This window comes from Canis lupus, chromosome 23 (genome assembly GCF_048164855.1).
Source record: "Canis lupus baileyi chromosome 23, mCanLup2.hap1, whole genome shotgun sequence".
NCBI classification, from domain to species: domain Eukaryota; kingdom Metazoa; phylum Chordata; class Mammalia; order Carnivora; family Canidae; genus Canis; species Canis lupus.
Genome location: NC_132860.1, coordinates 45,414,803 through 45,436,240, shown reverse-complemented (window position 1 = coordinate 45,436,240; position 21,438 = coordinate 45,414,803). Strand labels below are relative to the sequence as shown.

At 42.0% G+C, this 21,438-nt stretch overlaps 1 protein-coding gene across 2 annotated transcripts in view; it reads right to left on the bottom strand.

The window, feature by feature from the left end:
* The window catches only part of PIWIL4 (piwi like RNA-mediated gene silencing 4), a 52,431-nt gene that overhangs the window by 14,772 nt on the left and 16,221 nt on the right, over positions 1 to 21,438 (bottom strand). For both annotated transcript variants that reach the window (XM_072795031.1, XM_072795030.1), the window contains 8 exons: positions 19,818 to 19,939; positions 18,473 to 18,553; positions 16,795 to 16,992; positions 14,794 to 14,905; positions 9,941 to 10,064; positions 6,681 to 6,798; positions 3,886 to 3,997; positions 804 to 988 (listed from right to left, as the gene is read on the bottom strand). In XM_072795031.1, the coding sequence (XP_072651132.1) occupies positions 804 to 988; positions 3,886 to 3,997; positions 6,681 to 6,798; positions 9,941 to 10,064; positions 14,794 to 14,905; positions 16,795 to 16,992; positions 18,473 to 18,553; positions 19,818 to 19,939 (1,052 nt within the window). The remainder of the gene's footprint in view (positions 1 to 803; positions 989 to 3,885; positions 3,998 to 6,680; positions 6,799 to 9,940; positions 10,065 to 14,793; positions 14,906 to 16,794; positions 16,993 to 18,472; positions 18,554 to 19,817; positions 19,940 to 21,438) is intronic.

Here is a 21,438-nt window from a genome sequence, read left to right as displayed (position 1 = left end):
TCCCCCCTTGCCAATTAGGACATTTGCCCCTCCACTATAACAGCAACCAAAAGAAGTATGCATTCCTCCTTATTAAGCATATCAAGCTCAATAAGTTGAAGCATGACCAAACTTATTGCTATTCTAAAGCAAACAATATCCAACTTTGAGTGATTGTGTTCTAAACTGACAGAGATTTATTTCTCTTTCTCATCCCCAGCAAATGGCATAGTCTCTAGTATACAGTAGACACTCAATAAATGTTCAAAGACTAAATGCCCTTGCTTTTATCAGAAAACTATCTAAATAGTCTTATACTACAGTAAGAGAATCAGAAAAGCTTATTTCAGTCTATTTTTATGTTAAATTTTAAAGCATAAAATGTATCAAGTAAGTTAGGAAATGCAACTTTTATATTTTTCAATATCCTGTTTGCTGTTAAGTTTTATAAATAATTGATATGAAAGAAGTAAGGGGAAAAAGCTAATGAATGGATTCATTCAGGATTTATGCCCCAACTAGTACTGAAGAGATTAGGCTAATGAGACTATTGCCGAAAGAACTGTGAAAACAGTTTTACAAAGATCAACATAAAAAAAAAAAAAAAAAAAAAAAAAAAAAGATCAACATAAAATATATTTTAACTGTATAAAAATTTAGTCACTGCAAAATCTATCTACTTATAACTATTCTCTTTGTACTTTATATTAGGAAAGTTTACTGAGATAAAGCTTTTGTAGCTACATGAACCACCATTTCTGATCTTCTAACTAAACCAAATTAATATATGAAAATAGTTGGGATGATTTCCTGTGTATTCTCACTTTTTGGGGTAGTCCACATTAAATCCCATGGAACTTCCAGCTCTTCTCAGGCAGTGCAAAAAGTCCTCAGCCACATTTTTATCTCTGTTGCTACATATAATCAACCACTTATTCAAAGGCCGTGCACTTAAAATCTTGCAATTCCGCATGTCCTTGGACCACTCAGCAGCAGACACAGGTTGACACTGCGAAAAACAATGATTGTGAAAGGGTTGAAGACATTTATTCAGAGAGCAGTTAAATAAAGATAGCATGAAGATGGTGCACATTTGTCGTTAAGAGAACTACAAAGTACAGTTGGCTATTCACAGACTTAAAACACTGATCCAAGCACTGCACGTTTGGACAGAATCCATGGGCTTCCTGGATCTGAGCATGACCACAGGTCGGCCACTCCCTGGCTGCAGGTGGTTGGGCAGGTCTCTACCTCGTGGGCCTCCACAGTGTGCAAAGAAAGATGTCCGATTCAAAGACCTCTAGGTTCCCTTCCAGCTCTAAGATCGATGACCTTTAATAAGAATGTCTCAGGCAAGTGGCCTAATTCAGTCTCTTTAGGCATAAAGCTACCTCAAAGAGAAAGTGCTGACTGTTGATAATCTAGCTCATCAAACTACACTAACCAACGCTACAGGGCAGTTATGAACATACATTCTGCTAGGGGTAGCTATGTCTGGGAGCAAAGATGGGGCCAGGGCACAAGCTCCTTTCTCATTCTTGGATGGTCTCCCCTGCCCCCACCAGGGTGACCAGGAAAACTCAGTTCCCTGCACCGAAGAGGGGAGACTTTAGATGGGTTAGTACCCTTCTGCTTTTATCCACGGACCAGAATTGAATGGAAATGTCTTTGGTTTAGTGAGCCAGGAAGGGCCCCTGTTAGAATCTAAAAGGATCACAGTGTAACGGAATCCCTTGCTACTCAGCATGGCTATCTCCTGAGAGCTTGTTAGAAATGCAGAGTCCTGGGCCCCATTCCAGACCTACTGACTCAGAATCTACATGTTAACATGTTCCCATTCACTCATCAGCACATGAATGTAAGAAGTATTATAATCCGGTAGTTTTATAGACTCCAAAGCTATGGCTGAGAGAGATTATGTAGCCAGTTGGTGCCCAGTGATAGATTTAGATTGATCCTCCTGGGGTTGCCATCAGGGTACTTTCCACCAAGCACTCTGAAATCCAACCACAGGCACTCTCACTAGGTGGCCAGGCAGGGACTCAGGTCCAGGAGGCAAATGTAAAGAAGGAAGGGTCAGCCCTCCTTTGATGATTCTCTCTGGAGTCACGGTTCATTCTCATTCATTCTCACCGACACTCCTACTTGCTACGGGCTGGTGGGAGCCCCAGGACAACTGTTCAAGGCACTCTGAGGCCTGAGACCCTTTAATCTACTCAGTTCCTAGAATCCAATTTCAGAAAAGCAAACATCTCGAGACAGCTCTTGCCGGCCACGACCACCGCCAGGGTGCGAGTTCTCCCATTTTAGTGCTCCTTCTCCTAAGAACTGTTTCCATGCTCAAAGATACACCAAAGAAGCTCTGAGAAATAGGATTTTGCTTACAGAGATGATGAGACAAATTATATTAAATATTTATACCCCGCTTCATATGTAGAACTGAAACTGAGCTTCTCTTTATTGACTCCTGACCAAAATCTTTATTAAAAGGAGGCTTGTTTTTTGGTACTTTACAAACTTTGTTTCTGTTTTGTTTTTCAAAGTAGTTTTTCCTCAGCTTCTCCAATGAGGTTTTTGGCAACTTGGATAGAATATACAAAAGAAATGATGAAAAATTCCCATGCCACCAACACGAAACTTTCGTTGCTCAGTTACATTTGTTACACATGTCAGCTAATTATACCAGGTAAAGGTGAGAAGAGGGCCTTTAAAAATGAAATGATACATAATTGGCTTTTAAAATCAGCAAAACAGGGATACCTGGTTGGCTCAGTGGTTGAACATCTGCCTTTGGCTCAGGTCATGATCCCAGGGTCCTGGGATCAAGTCCTGCATCAGGATCCCTGCAAGGATCCTGCTTCTCCTTCTGCCTGTGTCTCTGCCTCTCCTCATGAATAAATAAACTCTTTTTTAAAAAATGGGCAAAACAAAGGGGAAAGTAGAAAGATAATGCACCATTTTTGTATAAAATACAAAATGGCTTCAACTGAAGCCTGAAAGAGATGTGTCTCTTCAGGCTGGCTCTCTCTCCCTAAATGCTATAGCTGGGGATGGGCTCTGCACACATTCATGTTTGATGCCAACCAAGCAGCATTTTACTTTAGGGGGAATTTGGGAGGAAAGAACCCTCCTATCAGGAAACCTAGTCTATTGGACTTAACCCTAACCAGTTAAAACATTTTCTCAGTTGCTACAAGTTTCCTTCCTTCCTTCCTTCCTTCCTTCCTTCCTTCCTTCCTTCCTTCCTTCCTTTTCTTTCTTTTTCTTTCTTTCTTTCTTTCTTTCTTTCTTTCTTTCTTTCTTTCTTTCTTTCTTTTCTTTTCTTTTCTTTCTTTCTTCTTCTTTTTTTTTCTTTTTTTTGTGACACAAGAGTACTACAACACCTAATAATATGTGAGCATGTTTTAATTGTCATAGCTTAAGGGCAGCCTGGGTGGCTCAGTGGTTTAGCATCTGCCTTCAGCCCAGGGCCTGAGCCTGGAGTCCTGGGATTGAGTCCCACATCAGGCTCCCTGCATGGAGCCTGCTTCTCCCTCTGCCTGTGTCTCTGACCACCACCCGCCCCCCCCGCCCCGTGTGTGTCTCTCATAAATAAATAAAATCTTGAAAAAAAAATTGTCATAGCTTGAAATACAATTTTTCTAATGCATCTTTAAATGAGAAACCACACCACACTGACCTAAATCATGTCCAATGGGTACTGCTAAGCCTTTGCAAATACACTCAGATTGAGAAGGAAAACAGAAGGGACCTCAAGGTTTTAGGACAAGGGGAGGACATGGACATGGCCATGGCCATGGAGAAACCAAATGAATATTACAAGCCCACTAGTCACTCATGCATATGATCAAACTTACACACACTCAAGCAAATACTTTTAAATGAAAATAGAATCACAGCACTTACTACATGGTCTTGCATTAATATTTTTTCTGAAGGCAAAACCCGCCCAGTCAGAGACATCTGGCATCCAAAATGCAGCCCCCAGGTCTCCAGCTCAAAACGAGCATACTTGTTTCTGTTGATAGAGTTGAGTTTTAAATCATTAAAGTGCTTATTTTCTAAAGAATTTTAATCATTAGAGATAGAATTATAACTTACTAAATTATTCGGAGACTATTTTTTTTTTAGTTCCTGACTTCTGTTTCTACTCACCATTTTTTTCTCTTGCTCAAAAGAATGATGGGACAACTGAACCCATTTGGGATTGTCAGTCATGAAGGAGGTTTCCAGTGTGACACACTGGTTAGCAAAAAGGGCCTGTAAGCCAGACCAAGGTTTAACTCCTAGTCTTGACATTTCATAATATGTGACCTTAAGACTCAAATCTTTTAAAGCTATGGTGTCCTTATTGGCAAAATATAGGGATAATAAGCCTACTTACTTCAGAGGATTGACCTAAGGATTAAGCTGACAACACATGCAAACTGCTACCACAGAGCCTGGCAATTCTAAATGCTCAATAAATGTGAGACATTTTTCCTGAAAATAAACTTGTTAATAAAGAGATATTATGGAGTTTCTGTCTGTGGAGAGGTCTTCTGGGAATATCTGAATTAGTTGGCTTAGGAGTGGATGAAAGATGACAAAGGAAGGGAATATACTGACTTAGGCTTCAGAAGGTTGGTAGGATAGACAGGGCACCAGAAAGATCATGAGAATGTTAGTATGAGCAATAATAACTGCTTTAGGGCAGCCCGGGTGGCTCAGTGGTTTAGCGCCGCCTTCAGCCCAGGGCGTGATCCTGGAGACCTGGGATCGAGCCCCATGTCAGGCTCCCTCCATAGAGCCTGCTCCTCCCTCTGCCTGTGTCTCTGCCTCTCTCTCTCTCTCTCTCTGTCTCTCATTAATAAATAAATAAAATCTTTAAAAAAAATAACTGCTTTATATTTGTATAGCCCTTTGAGTTTATAACATAGTAAACCTTAATCATAGTTGAGTATAATCTCATTAGATTATGATATATTTTCATTTTTGTTAAGCTATAAATTCCTTCAGGAGAGCAACCATACAGATTTTGCCTCCTGGCCTCCATCATGGAAGCCGGCACTCACTAAAAAGACTGATGAGACTCATGCTTTACCTACTAAAGCCTCCCCTCTCTTTTTAGGGGAGCTCAAATCTCTTCACATGGAATTTCTGCAACAGCTCATTATTTCCACCTATTAATGCTAAGTCTGGACTGGTCACACTAATACTTTGAATTAATTATTTTGCTTCAGATACTATCTGCCCAAGAGGAAATGGGTGAAGTGATCACCGGTCAAGAAACTGGGTTGAAATAAATGGGATTCCTGAAAGGTGGCAAGGAGTGATTTCAGGAAGAGTAATCCACAGCCTGGAATAAGGGGAGAGAACCAGGAAATGTCTCAAGTAGGTGTAAGTCTGGGGGATGTCCAGGAAAAATGATATAAAGTGTAGCCATAACATAGAAAACTATAAGACCTCAAGGATAACAGAGATGCACATTTACCATATGGAAAAGTTCAAGAAAAAGCAACTTACAAAACATGATGGACAGTATTATGCCATTTTCCTAAAAAGAATATGACTATATGCATTTGAAAACATCTGAGACAATATATACCATTCAATAATGATTCATTCATGCATTAAACAAATATTTACTGAGTGTACATACACACATTTCTGTTTACAAAATTTCCAGTTCATCCTCCAAATTTTTTATCTTTCAAGAAAAAAAGACCATTCTACACTGTTATCCAGCAGAAATATAAAGCAACCCACATATGCAATTTTAAATTTTCTAATGCCTGCCCTAAAAAACTAAAAAATGTCCAGTAAAATTATTTTTTAAATATGTGTCATGGTTGAACCCAATAAATTCAAAATGTGATCATTTCAAGATGTGGTACTAGCCAATTTCAAGTGCCCTATGGTTACATGAGAACTGCACAGTGAAGTATTAGTAGGTCAGAAGGGAAAGCTGGGAGCAGTTTAATATTGGCCTCTCAGGTGACAGCAACCTGTCAGAATGAGGACAAGAATGTAGTATGAGGGTAGATGGGCTAAACCAAAGGGCTCAAAGGTATTCTTAAGTTTAAAACTACACAGCAGAGCACCTGGGTGGCTCAGTGGTTGAGCCTCTGCCTTTAGCTCAGGGTAGGATCCCAGGGTCCTGGCCTGAGTCCTGCATTGGGCTCCCACAGGGAGCCTGCTTCTCCCTCTGCCTGTATCTCTGCCTCTCTGTGTGTCTATCATGAATAAATAAATAAAATCTTAAAAAAATAAAATAAAATAAAGACAACACAGGAGAATTTTTCTAATGATCAGTGTGCTGTGACCACTATATTAAGATCTGAATGTCCTCAACCCTGAATATTGGGGGCCTAGTATGGTGCTGTTTTTTTTTTTTTTTTTTTTAATTACAACCTTTTCCTTCATTCAAATTTTTATCCAAAACCTCCATGTATTTATTAAACAGATGATAGGATAGTCATCTAGTTGAAGCTGGGTGGTACTTCTGCCAGTGTGGACTCTAACCACCTTCCCCCAGTCTGTAGTCCTGAGGCAATGGGGATGAACCTATGGCTCTGGACAACACAACTCAAAAGCACTTTGCTCTAAGTCAACAGGAGAGAGATAATCCATCAAGGAATAAAACATTTTGTAGACCATCCAACTCCATCAATTAGGCCTTAGGCAGGATACACTCTGGTCCCAGCAGAGCAACCCAGTACCTCTGAATGTCATCAGCAAGCCTGGCCAGGCACTGCTGCCTTCCCAAAGGGCTGAGACGAGTTTTTTCAGCCACGACCTTCATCAGCTGGAAATCAGTGGTTGCCTGGCGGGTCAGCCCTATTAATGTAAATGAAAACAAAGGGAAAAAACGAACAGCATGCAATGTAAACCAGCCCAGCTTAGGCAGAATTTAAGCTTTTCACTTAAATTGACCCAGATCTAGCCTATGGACAGCACCCTGGCCCAAAAATGTAAGCCACTCATGTCATTCTAAATTTTCTAGCAACCACATTTTAAAAAGCCAAAAAGAGTGGCGCCTGGGTGACTCTGTCAGTTAAGCATCCAACTTTTTTTTTTTAAGTTTTTATTTATTTATGATAGTCACACACACAGAGAGAGAGAGAGGCAGAGACATAGGCAGAGGGAGAAGCAGGCCCCATGTACCGGGAGCCCGACGTGGGATTCAATCCTGGGTCTCCAGGATCGTGCTCTGGGCCAAAGGCAGGCGCTAAACCGCTGCACCACCCAGGGATCCTGCATCCAACTTTTGATTGTGACTCAGGTCATGATCTCAGGGTCGTGAGATTGAGCCCCACATCAGGCTCCCTTCAGAGTATGCCTGAGATTCTCTCCCTCTCCTTTTGCCTCTCCCTCTCCCTCCCCCTTCTCATGTTCTCTCTCTCTAAAATAAATACATATATTTTAAAAAGCCAAAACACATGAGGTTACTTGAATAATATGTACTACTTAATTCAATATGTCCAAAATGTTAACATTTTAGCATGTAATCAATATAAAAAAATCAATGAGTTATTTTTGTTGTTTTTTCATACTAAGTCTTAGAAATCCAGTCTGTATTTTACACTCACAGCTGGTCTCCAGCTGGTCCCTCAGTTGTGCTAGCCACATTTTGAGGGTTCAATAAATGCATATGGCCAGTGGCTACCATATGGGATTGCGCAGATCTAGATTATCAGAAGATCATTAAGAATGAGCATCCCTCCCTTCAAGAATTATATCTTATTGACTTTTCTAATTGTGAAATAAATATATACACATTGTAACTGACAACAAAATGTAAAAGGTAGAAAGTCTTCCTTGTTTAGTCCCACTCTATTAATCAAATGAATATGAAAAAAAGTGCTGGAGACAGTTACTCAGAATCTACTTTGTAGTGAGAATTACCTTATAGAACTCACATAAAAAAGAAAACAAAGGTCATTTTGTCACTATACAATGTATCTGAAGAAAATCAAAGTCACATTGATTCCTATACTAGGAAGTTCAAAAATGCTGGGGAAAAGCTTGGTTTTATATGATCCAGTAAATTCAGTACTAGGTATTTACCCAAAGAAAATGAAAACACTAGTTCAAAAATATACATGCACCTTTTGTTTACTGAAGCATTCTTTACAACAGCCAACATATGGAAGCAACTCAGTGTCCATTAATAAATGAAAGGATAAAGAGGATATGGTATGTGTATATGTATGTACATGCATGCATATATATACACAATGGAATATTATTCAGCCATAAAAAGAATGAAATATTTCCACCTATAACAACATGGATGGATCTAGACAATGTAATGTCAAGTGAATTAAGTCAGACTGAGAAAAACAAATACCATATGATTTCACTCATATGTAGAATTTTAGAAACAAAAAAAAAAAAATGAAGAAAGAAAAAAAGAAACTAACAAAGGATAGACTCCAAAATATAAAGAGCAAACTGGTGGTTGCAAGAGGGGAGGTAGGTGGAGGAATGGGTGAAATAGGTGAAGGGGATTAAGAGTACACTAATCTTGCTGAGCACTGAGTAATGTACAGAATTGTGGAATCATTACATTGTGCACCTGAAACTAATATAACATTGTATGTTAATTATACTGGAATTAAAACGATAAATAAATCTTAAAAAGTAATATTGACACACAGGGAATAGCTAATGCAAAGGCCTGAGGTAACAGTACACATGGTGTTACCATTTATAAGCTATTCCTGGATTAGAAAAGCTTAACTTTGAGAACTTATCTCTTATTAAATTACTAGTACCTCCAGAGTCTTTCCCTAATAAAGTAACTCAAACTGGTTCTTTGGCTATCCCCTGTTAGCTCACTCTCTAGTTAGATAATACCACTGGTAAGGTTTCTGGTTCCAAGCTTAACTGACTCCCTAGAATCCCCTCTCTTATACTGGGATGAGAGGTACTATAAAAAAGAAATTAAGATCTGATTTTGGACAGGTAAAAATTTAAATCCTAAACTCTGGGATACTTGGGTGGCTCAGTCAGGCAAGCCTCTGCCCTTCAGCTCAGGTCAAGATTCTGGAGTTCCAGGATCCAGCCCCACATCAGGCTCCCTGCTCCACAGGGAGTCTGCTTCTCCCTCTCCTTTTGCCCCTCCCCATTTCATTGCTCTCTCTCTCACTCACTCTTTCAAATGAATAAATAAAATCTTTTTAAAAATCCTAGATTCTGTCTATTAAAAGGCATAGGACTTACAGCAACCTACTAACTTCGGTTCCCTCAACTATAAAATGGAGAGAATAATAATTATACCTAAATCATAGGGACTTTCAAAGATTACATAGAAGTTAAATAAAATAGTGCATGCAAAATAATAGTAGTAATAATTGGGGAAGTAAGAAATTTTGGGAAGTGAAGGATAGGTCTAAGACCTTGATGGTGATGATGGTTTTCAAAATATACACTTAATACCTCAAACTCATCCAGTTGTATTCATTAAATATGTACAGATTTTATTAGATTATTATTATTTTTTTTACTAAGTAGGCTCCACACTCAGCATGGAGCCCAACACGGGGCTCCAACTCACAACTCTGAGATCTTGACCTGACCCGATACCAAGAGTTGGATCCCTAACCAAGTGAGCCACCAGGTGCCCTTAAATATGTACAGCTTTTGACATGTCAATCATTACTTCAATTTAGTGGTTTGAAATACATAAATAAAAAAGTGAATTGTGCACATAAAAAAGAAGCTTGGTTTTAGGCAAATATCTGGGGGCCTATTTTATGTCGAAGTAACAATGGGATACATGAGATAAAGAAAACACATAACTTACTATGCCAAGCAATTCCCAAAGGGCATTCTATCCTCCCACTTTCTCTGTCAACACATCACTTAACGGGCGCACCCTCCATGGGTTAAATGAATGCTCTGGCACTCGGTGAGCTGCAGGTTCTGCCCACTGCAGGAGCCTGGGGTCTGACGGAGTAGAAAGCATAAACATTACCTGTTATAAAGCAGAGCTCGGGTATCAGGTGGGCCATCCGAGCCTCAGTATTGTCATTTCTCTTACTCTTCAGCAGACTAACAAGCACTGGCTGGTTTAGGTCAGATAAAGTAATATCATATTGCTAGAGAATGCAAGATTAATGAGGGAAAAGTTAATATGGAAACACTGTAAAATGAGCATCCTTGTTTATAGGCCACAAGCTAGTCCCAAAATGAATAGAAAAACAATTCTTCCTAATAAAGAACAAAAATCCCTACCAATCCCTATGGTTACCCACTCATTTCCACTTCCTTCCCGGGCTCATCTTTCATTTCTCATGGTCAGTTTTTAATTACTGATTTTCATTATTAGCCTTTACAATGTAACACTGTTTAAAAAGGGAAAAAAAATATTATTTCCTTGCTTTATCCAGAGTCCAAATAGCCTCCAGCTGGCTTTGTACACAATGCAATGGCCCCACTGGAACTGACTTCGTGCCAGCTATTCGTGCCACTACTGATGACCAAAGGCCAACTGTTCCATGTATAACTAACTGATGGCTCTGAGCATCTATACCCATTCTGAAAATATCTATGCAAGAGTTATACCGAGTCAACTCCAGATTTCCCAAAAAACCATGACCGTCCCTAATTTCCAGGATAGCATGATGTTATAGGGAAGCAGCTTTGAAATCTGACAAATGTAAATCCGATCCTTGACTCTTCTACTTAATTGGACTCTGACACTGGGGAAAAGTGAAATGAGGTGAACAGTCGCTCAGAGGTATTGGACATAAACCACTAGCAAGGCATCTTGTCCTCCACATCTATTCATTTCTATCCCACCCCTTGTCCCCTTCCTAAACTTGAATTTCAACATTCTCACCTTGCCAAAAGTCCATTTACTTTCCAACAGCAAAGATTCCAATTAACACTCATTTCCAGTATAATTTACTCAATGCTAATGGCAGAACAACTGGAATTAAAATTTACAAAATGTCTGAGCACTGTGTGATGCTGACATCAATAATTATAATTAAGGAAGTGAGAAGCGAGAGTTTCTCTATTCAATAAGGACTTCAAGTCATTAAAATAAAAAAACAACTCAGGAAATTGCAATTTGAAGTGCTGGTTGCAACTAATACTCCAGGTTGGGGAAGCCTTCATAGATGGAGAGTTTTTATATATGATTCATTAATTCAGTACACAATTAATTGAGTACAGCAATTCGTGCTTGTTATGTTTCCGAAACTGCAGTGGATGCAAAGATGGAAGGCACTGTCCCTACCTTACGTGTAACTACACTACTACAAAGCAAAGTAGATAAGAAGCACCAATAATGATATGCTAAGCACTGGTATTTTTCCTCATTTAATCTTGACAACAAACCTATGGGACAGATACTATCATCATCCCCTCCACAGATGAGGAAACCCACGAGGAACTAAACGACTTTCCCAAGGTCCCATAAATGAAGATCAGCACAGCCAGGATTTATCCTTTGAGACTTGGGAACCTCTGCTTGTTACACCATTTAGTACTGTATGGACGAGAGGGAGGAGGGGGGTGGTATGGTGGTGGCAGTGAAACAATTTATGGCTGGTAAATCAGGGAAGGCTTCATGAAGGAGGCAGAGTCCAAGACAGCAACCTTGAAGAAAATACAGGAGTATAAAGAGTCCCAGGTAGCAAAGCTGGGGCACATTCCAGGAAGAGGGAATTGTATTTACCTGGGACATGGCCAAGAATTCTGCCCCCTAAGCTGTGTCATAAGGCAAACTTTACTCTCTCCCTTGTGCTAATTTTCTTAGTATTTGAAAATGTTTTTCATAAGATAAAATAGGGACATACAGGGACACCTGGATGGCTCAGTGGTTGAACATCCACCTTTGGCTCTGGGCGTGATCCTGGGATCCTGGGATCAAGTCCCACATCAGGCTCTCTGCAGGGAGCCTGCTTCTCCCTCTGCCTGTGTGTCTCTGCCTCTCTCTGTGTCTCTCATGAATAAATAAATAAAATTTAAGAAATAGGGACATATAAAGGTCAATATCAAGATGTTCACTGTGAGAGTGGACAACATAGAAATTTCACATTCCTTCCCTGGGACAGAGAGGAAGCCATTCTAGAATTGGCACAATTTCTTTTTCTCCCTAATTACAATAAATATGCAGTGAACTTCAATTCATTACAAAGAAAGTGAATGGGATTTTACCACGCTTCCCCTTTTAGAATGTCACAGGTCATAAAAATACCTCTGTTCAAAGAACACATTTACTCACGCAGGAAAGAAATCCAAATATTCAACAAACTTGGTGTTTAATAAACAAACATGTATGGAGCACATTGTGCATAAGATGCCTTGGTGGGCACTATTCATCACGGGTTAACCAAATACCATCCTTATTCTACAAGGAAGACATTCTAGAAGCAATATGTGATGTGTAGAACAGGAACTCAGAGAATAGAACAGCCAGCTCTTCTGTGCATGTGACATGAAGCAAGGTCAGAGAGGATTTCACAAGTAAGGTGACATTTGACTTTGGAGCTGGGGATATAGCTGGTGGTGAAGGGAAAAGATGCAGTGTGGATTTGTGCAGATGTCTAGCAAACGTGAACAAAGGCTGAGAAACGTTTGGTGACAGTGAGTGGATGGGGTGACAGTAGCATGGGCCACCTGGCAGCAAGGTGGTGACAGATGAAGCTAAAAGATGAGATGGGGTCAGTGTGTGATGCTAGAGATGAGGAAGAGGAGGTGGGGAAAGAAGGGCAGGGTCTCCACCATCTATTTATCCAGTGCTCGCATGTGCAGGTACCGGGCTAAGCTCTGTGGGCATGGTTACATCATCCAATGCTTGCGCCGCACCGGAATGGCAGATCAGCGACTCCCCTCTACACAGGACACTCCAAGTGTAGTGACTTGCTACAATTCAAGGTCACACAACCAGTGCCAGGACTACCATATTCCATAGCTAATGCCCTTAACCATCTTTCTGGGCAGCATTTCAGGAAGATCTCGCTGGTGGCAGTGAGGGTGACAGGTCATACTGAAGACAGCTGAGGCAAGGACACCATAACGAGGTAACCAAAATCCCCCAGACGGGAATCCGTGAAGTGCCCTGCATTAATGCAGCTGTAATAGGGCTGGGTTCCAGGGAGAGGCCAAGGATAAAGGAGGCAGGACTCCTGTTGGCCACAATTGAATGAGCAGGTGAGGGTAAAGAAGAGGACGGAAGCAAGGGGCTAAATTCCCAAGGAGAAAGGGGAGTGGGAAAGACAATGAATTCACTAGGAAGGATGTTAATCTGAGATGCCTGCTGGTCATTTATGCAAATGTGGTCTGAAAACAGATGAGTATGTAACTCAGGAATGAAGGCAAGGCCAAAAAATTCCATTTGCAAGGTCTCGAGGTAAGAAGATAAGATCCTAGCCAGGGGAATCATGGTGAAATGCATTTAACATCTGCGGGGGGGGGGGGGGGGGGGGAGGGGGGGGAAAGAAGGGGTAAACATCTAGGTAGGCTGAGACCTGGCAGAGGGCCCCCGGGGATGTGCCCCCCTTCCACCGCGGAGTCTAGGAAGAGAGCCACTCCAGCCAGGGGGCAGTGATCCCTTGTGTCCAGTGCCAACAAAAGCCCATCAGGATAAGGATGGTAGCTGAATTGGACCTCTATTTTAAAAAAATATATATTTTATTTATTTATTCATGAGAGACACACAGAGAAAGGCAGAGACACAGGCAGACGGAGAAGCAGGCTCCCTGCAGGGAGCGCGATATGGGACTGGATCCCAGGACCCCAGGATCACGCCCTGAGCCAAAGGCAGATGCTCAACCACTGAGCTACCCAGGTGCCCCTGAATTTGACCTTTAGAGAGCTATTTCCATAGTAGCAGACCAGGTGCCAGACTAGGGAGGAAGAAGAGGTGCTTGGAGCCAATGAAGATAAGCCTCCAGAGAAATCAGCTAAGGAGGAAAAAGAAAAAAAAAAAGCTTTTCTTGAAGGGGTAGAAAGGAAGAGTTTTTGCTATGTGTTTGTTTTTGGTTTTGAAAACATCTGTGAGATTTGGAGGACTGAAATATGATTGTACATCAAAGAGAAGGAGTCTCTGGAAGGAAGGTGGAGGCAGAGCTAATGGTGATAATGGTGAATGAACCCAGCTCCTGGGGGCAGCAGGAGATTCCATCAGCAAGTGTCTAAGTACCTGCTGCGTGCAGGGTGCTGCGCTAGCCCTGGGTATCCAGAGATGAAGAGCTCCAGGTCCTGGAGGGAGATCAGACCATTCACATCCTGTCCAGGATGTGATGGTGCTGAATGCAGGAAGGGGCCCCTGGGGAGAAAGCCAAGGGGTGCCCCTAAGAGTTGACAGCTAAGCTGAGGATTTAAGGGTGGTCTGTGATGGGCTGGCTATGATGGGGTTTCTAGGAAGAGGCAGTAGCACGCAGGAGAACACACAGGGGAGTAACTCACTGAAGGAACCACAAACAGAGAGCACAGCAGAGCAGACAAAGAAAACCAAAGTGGTGAGAGAGGAGGCTCAAGAGGGAGGGAGTGGCCAGATCATAAAAGGGCTCTGCCCAAGAGCTCAGGGAGCTCAGATTTGGCTTCGAAAGCGTCCCTGAAATACTTTAAGCAGGGAAGTGACGATATCGAGCATGCTTGGAAGGGAAATGCCTCAGACGACAGGAAGGACCACAGGAGACAGGATGAGGGTCTGAACCAAGCCCAGGAAGGTGGGAGGAGAAGGGACAAGTCCAAGAATTATGTCAGAAACAGACTCCGCCTGACAACTTGGGGACTCGTTAGATTTGGAAAGGAACAGAGAGACCTCTCTAAGCTAAGAGGTAGGGAGATGAGAGTAAAGGAAAAAAGTCCAACCTGTTTATAGTAATCCACGTAGGTGATCTCAGTACCATCCTGCTTCTGAAAGGTGTGCGTGGGCTTCACCGACCAGTCAATGTCATCGATACGATAGGTTTTATTATTGTATCTGGGAAATGCAAGGGATCTTTAAACTCTTCTTCCAAATCATACAAGACAAAGTGGCTATTTCACTATAGTTATAATTCAAAGTATTAGACTCTAGAATTTCAGCAATGACAACAGTGATACAAGAGTAGTCTTTTTTTTTAAAAAATGACCAGCTTTCATCTGAGAAGAACATTCAGTACACAGGAAAACCTCCATATTCCAACAAAACCAGTGAGAAAGTCATTAGACCATAATCTTTTCTCACTGAGGGACACTCTAACTTCAGGTAAATTATTCTTACATGTTTAAAGCCTGAAGCACTGCTCAAAACTTTCCCATGAGCTTCTGGTGTCATTCAGAGTTTTTGAGCTCCCAGATAGTTTTTCTGATAAAAAGCACCCCAAAGAAGGGGCGCCTGTGTGGTTCAGTCAGTTAAATGTCCAACTCTGATATCGCTCAGGTCATGATCTCAGGGGCCTGGGATAGAGCCCCACCCCAGGCTCTGCACTCACTGGGGAGTCAAGTCGGCTTGGAGATTCTCTCTCTCCATGTGCCTCTGCTCCTCCCCAGCTCTCTCACTTTCTCTCTCAAACAAATCTTTAAAAAAAAAAAAGTAAGAAAGCATCCAAAGAAGGCTGATCAGCCATGCAATCTGAGTACCCCACATAATCTCCCATCCATCTTGGGCTGGCCCTTAGTGAAACAGCAAAGTAGGCTGGGTAAAATCATTCTAAGCTCTGTTTCCCCTGAGCACTGTGTGACCTGCAATATCCTCCCTTGCAGTCCCAGCCTCAGGACAGAAACCTCCTTGTCATATTGCTCCTGGGCTCATGGTGCTTTGCAAGGTTACTCTGGAAGAACGGGATAAGCTAATTCAAGACAATCAGGACAGGAGGATCAGAGGGTGACCTTCTCATCTCGGGTAGTACGGAATTTGCAAGTCCCACCTCCTTGCTGTATAACCCAGAGAAACAACTTTAAGTGGAAATTTCAAAACAGAATAGCAGAAGGCTAGCATGTCCCCTCAAGGAACTGTCTGTGGACTAGCAGCAGTACCTGGTGAGCTTTTTGGTACTCAGGAAGTAACGTAATCTGTGTTTAATTCAGTTCAATGTGCAATGAAGGCAAATTGTACCTAGACAAACCCAGGGACTGGAAGGTCTCAGTCTTAAAGACCTCATATTCTTACAGATAAGAGGAGCCATGGACCTAATATTTTCTCCTGTGATGTAAAAAAATGAAATAAAATGTCTATAAAGAGGCGGCTATGAGCAATGTGCTACCGGAACAGCACAGGGGAGGTAACTGAGTTAATTCTGACTGAGTGGACAGGTGAAGGCTTCAGAAAAGCAGTAAGATTTGAGCTGGACTTCATGGAAGTAGAAATTGAAAAGTCAAAATTTGAAGTGGAAAATCCAGGCAGAAACACTGAAGCTGACTATTGGGCATGGGGGGTAGGGCAGCAAGAGATAATGCAGGACCATGTCAGATGGTGGAGGGTATTCCCCCCTTCCTGCACCCCCTCTCCGCACCCCCCTGCCTCCGCAATGCCTCTCTAGGAAGCCTGAACCCCAGTCAATTGAGAAGGGCCAGGTCTAAACTAAACAGGTGAGTAAACTGATCTGAACCATGCTCAGGACAACACTCTGATGCTATTCTTGGTCCCAGAGAGCATGAAGAATTCATTCCCTAGGGAAAAGTTTTTGTTTTTTTTTTAAAGATTTTATTTATTCATTCATGAGAGACACGGAGAGAGAGGCAGAGACATAGGCAGGGGGAGAGCAGGCTCCTTGCCTGATGTGGGACTCGATCCTGAACCCGTGATCACACCCTGAGCCAAAGGCAGACGCTCAACTGCTGAACCACCCAGGAGTCCCTGGGAAAAGTATTTTAAATGCAGGCCTTTACCTTGTAAGGACAATAAGCCCAAGCAGCTGTTTTTCACACATCTGGGCAAAGCAGGACATGCCAGTTTGCTGGCAGATACCAGTCATGAATTCTAGAACCGTCTCATTCCGGAGTACTTTATAACTCACATCAGCAGTAAACTGGAGCCTGCTTTCAAACTGTGACACAGAAATAGCAAAACCAGGCCAAAGGGACAACCTAAAATAAATAAATATTTAATAGTAAATATTTTGAATGTCATATCATAAAATAATAATCATTGTTAAGTGCTGATTCTACATTCCAATTTTCTAGATTTTATGAAACAATTTTTCTTTACTCTGATTTCTTCCAGTTGCTGATTAAAACATTACTTATTTCTAGCTGGAGTGTCTTTAAACATATATTTATGATAAATATATTCCCACAGAGCAGCATTTCTCCACCTTGGCACTACGGACATTCTGGACCAGATCATTTTTTGTTAGGGGCTATCCTGTGCCTGGTAGGATGCTTGGCAACACTCCTGGCTTCTACCTGCTAGATGCCAGTAGCAGTCTCCAAGCTGAGATAACCAAAAGCCACATGCCCTGGAGGAGGGCAAAACTGCCCTTGGTTGAGAGTCACAGCTGTAGGATTGACAGGTTTATAGAGTGATCTCTCCCAGCATGAAAACCTCCAGGTTCAGAAAAGCACACACTCGATGGTTCAGACAGTGTATAGACTTCCTAAGAGTAAGACATAATCTAAATGATATTGTGTGCAAACACACAAGGGAAACTGCAGCAGAGGCTACAGTCCCTTTCCACATTTAGGAATACCATGGACTAAAGTCTTGAATAAGAAAAACTTATGGAAAGGACATGAAAGAAAGGGCAAATTTTTCTTTTTATTATTTCAGTTTATTTTGTGGACTTCATTCACGGTGATGCTAAGCTAGCCTTTAGGGTGAGCATACACACTGGTGTCAACCAGCTCAGCACAACATTGGACCTGTAAGAACTTCTCATCCAGGTCAGGAGGTTAGTGACAAGGATGGATGGATGCTTTATATGCACCACTGTGACCCAATGACTTAACATATGGAAACCCCATCATTTCCCCCCTACCTGGCAGGAGGCTAAACAGCCTGCCCCCTGATTTTCTATTTTTTATGCACTCCTTCCTTTGTTTACATATCTGTCTTTGGAGTGCCAATTGCCTCTCTGTCTTTGGCTTGACCATGTATTATGGAGAACAAACAACCCATTTTGACACCACTGATCACTTTTCCTGAAGCATCTACTTCCCAGTTTAGAGTAGAAATTCTTCCCAGTTTAGTTTAGCTGACTTGTTTGGCCCTTACTTACCCAATATCATGGCTGTGCTAACTCCCTGTCAGCAGGAAAACAGAGTTTCAACTCTGTGGTATAACATAATGCCGCTTATTCTTCCATTGTTACTCGTCATACACAGAAAACTCAGTTTCAGAATTCCTTCTAGGATTTATGATAATGATCTAGCACACTAATATAAGAAAACAGGCTGCTAGCTTCACACTGACATTCACCATTCTATAAAAAACTTGAAAATTTAAAAAATCCATTACTTTTCATAACATAGTCTCTCGTAGGAGGCATAATGGTATAATATTGCATCATAAATTATGTTCTTCACATTATAATAATTTCAGGGTAACAGAAAATATAAAGAAACCTACTTGTGCTGGGGAATTTCCACGGGCTCAGAAGGCTTATAGAAGTTCCGTCCAATTTGGTACATGGCCAACTTTTTAAAGATCCTACAAATAAATATATTTTTAAATCTTTGATCAACATCAGTTAATAACAGTATAATTCTAAATTTTTACCCATGTTGAACATATTACAAAAATACGTAAAACTATATGGGGAGTTGTAGATTGACATGGGGAGGCTGTTTCTAATGAGGCTACTCAAGCTCCCCACGTAGCCTGGCTGCCTCTTCAGCAACTAACCCTGGTCACCTCTGGAACTGCACACATCACTGCTCTGAGTCTGCCCATTGCATGGGGGAAGTGTTGTAAGTCAAGAAATACAGGTTACAACTGCATGATTTTGGCTACCAAATGTCACTGAGCCTCCATATCTGATCATGTCGAATACATGATCTCAATCTACTTAGCAAGACATCTGACTGGAATTAAAGAACTTATCTGTGGGGGAGAGGAGATTCCTTGTATATGCCCTACCCAGCAAACCCAACCTCCTCTGTCCTCCTCCTGTCCAGAGGCTGTTAATCAGCAAAGGGTTGGTGTCAAAGGTTTTTGAACATATCATCTTGCTGGTCCACATCAGTGGTGTGGAAAATACAGGTTTACAAGCCTTTGTATTCCCACCTGTCACCTGGGAAGAGAGCTAAAAAAATGTGAATTACAGGCACCACTCTTCAATTCTCTTTACTAGGTCCACGGAGAAGCTAGGAAATCTGTATTTTATGGAGTTCTACCCAACAGCCCCTGAGCTGACACCGAGGCAAGTGATCCCCACGTTAGTCTGAAGGATTCTGAAAAGTGTGATCACCACTTTTACCAGGGGTTCTGGTAAAAACCAGAACTTTACTTCTGGTTTTTACCAGAAGTTACTTACTTACTACCCAGGGGTTCATGCGGTGGGGTACGGAGAGTGGGGCCAGAGCAGAGAACAGCTGATGATGCCAGGAGAATATCAAATCTTTCGGCTTACTAACCCGGACATACCTGATTTTTCAGTCTGGGTGGAATGGTGGGAGAGGGTACAGAAAAAGAAGAGCGGGAAAAGACAGACCCGGCCCCTCACCTAACTCCAACCCCCGTCCCCCAACTCCTGCTATTGCTGAGACATTACAAATCTTGAGTTCTTTGTCCCAACCCAAAGAGCACTGGATGATGAGTCGGGAGCCAGTGAGAGGCTCTGTGGGACTGCATCACCGCACAACCACGTGAAAGCTGGCACGTGGCCCACAGGATGGTTGACAGTGGTCATACCCAGGCCTTGTACTGAAAGGCATCACTTGCCCCAATTAACACAACAGGGAAGGCACCTCACTTTTTGAAGATGATATTGAGGACCTGGATGCATATGGGGGAACTTGCTGGCAGCTCCATTATCAGAGTGATGGTCATCTTTACAGTCTCACCTTTTGAAGTTTCACTTGACAATTCTGTGACCTGGAAGGAGATGTACTTAATGTGCACTCTAGATTATCCTCGAATGTGAAGAATTAGATATGATACAGCCATCACAATTTAATATGCATTCACCAAACAAAACTGCAGGTGTTAGTATGTACGGATCTAATCACACGACACTCAGAGGGTTTTCCTGTCTTGCTAATCCAAGAAAAGCAACATCTCTCTCTCTTCTCTGACTTTGTAACAGAACATCAAAATCAGACTTGGAGTACAGAGACTTGATCCAAAAAAGAAAGGGTTTCTTGACCTTTTTAGCTGAGGTGCGGGGGACAGGTCACAAATTGCTTTGAGAGTCGGATCAAAGTTATAGGCATTGTCCCAAGAAAACTTCACATACATACATACCACAATGACGTGCCCATTTTCAGGGTGTTCACAGACACCCAGAAGCCTATTAATGAACTGTCCAGCTCATCCTGGGTTCATGGATTCTGGAGGACAGCCTCTCAAAAGTTTATTCATAAAACAGAAAAGCAGGGGGATCCCTGGGTGGCGCAGCAGTTTGGCGCCTGCCTTTGGCCCAGGGCGCGATCCTGGAGACCCGGGATCGAATCCCACGTCGGGCTCCCGGTGCATGGAGCCTGCTTCTCCCTCTGCCTGTGTCCCTGCCTCTCTCTCTCTCTCTCTCTGTGGGACTATCATAAATAAATAAAAATTAAAAAAAAAAAAAAAAACCAGAAAAGCAGAGGATGTTTAGCTCTGTTGGTTAAGCATCTGACTCTTTGATTTCAACTCAGTTCAAGATCCCAGGGTCCTGGGATGGGGCCCTGGGTCAGACTCCGTGCCCAGCGGGGTGCTGCTTGAGGATTCTCTCCCTCCTCTTCTGCCCCTCCCCCACTCACAGGCAGGGCAGGCTTGCTTTCTCTCAAATAAATAGATAAATCTTTTAAAAAACAGAAAAGGAGGGGACCCTGGGTGGCTCAGTGGTTTAGCGCCTGCCTTCGGCCCGGGGCATGATCCTGGAGTCTCGGGATCGAGTCCCACATCAGGCTCCCTGCATGGAGGCTGCTTCTCTCTGCCTGTGTCTCTGCCTCTCTCTTTCTCATGAATAAATAAAATCTTTAAAAAAATTTTTTTTAATTAAAGTAAAACCAGAAAAGGAGAGAAGAAGGAAGAAGGAAAGATAAGGAGACTTGCGAGAGGGGAAGTAAACATGGTGAAAGTGGGGAGAAATCAGTAGACATTAAAACAGGGAATCTGCTTTTATCAATTTTTGAAAGGTCTAGAGAAATTCGTATGTTTCTTATAACCTGGAACAATGTTCTAACAAGAGAATGAATGCATGAATAGGTTTCTATGCCAGCTGCCCAACAAAATTTGAAGCTTCTTAGACCAGATAGGACTTGGTACAGGCTTTTGGGATAAAAGAGTGATCCAATCAGACAATAAAAAATCAATGACCAAGAATTTTTCAAAATGGTAAAGAATCAGAAGAGGTCAGTTCGTTAGTAACTATTTATGTATTTTATTCCTCC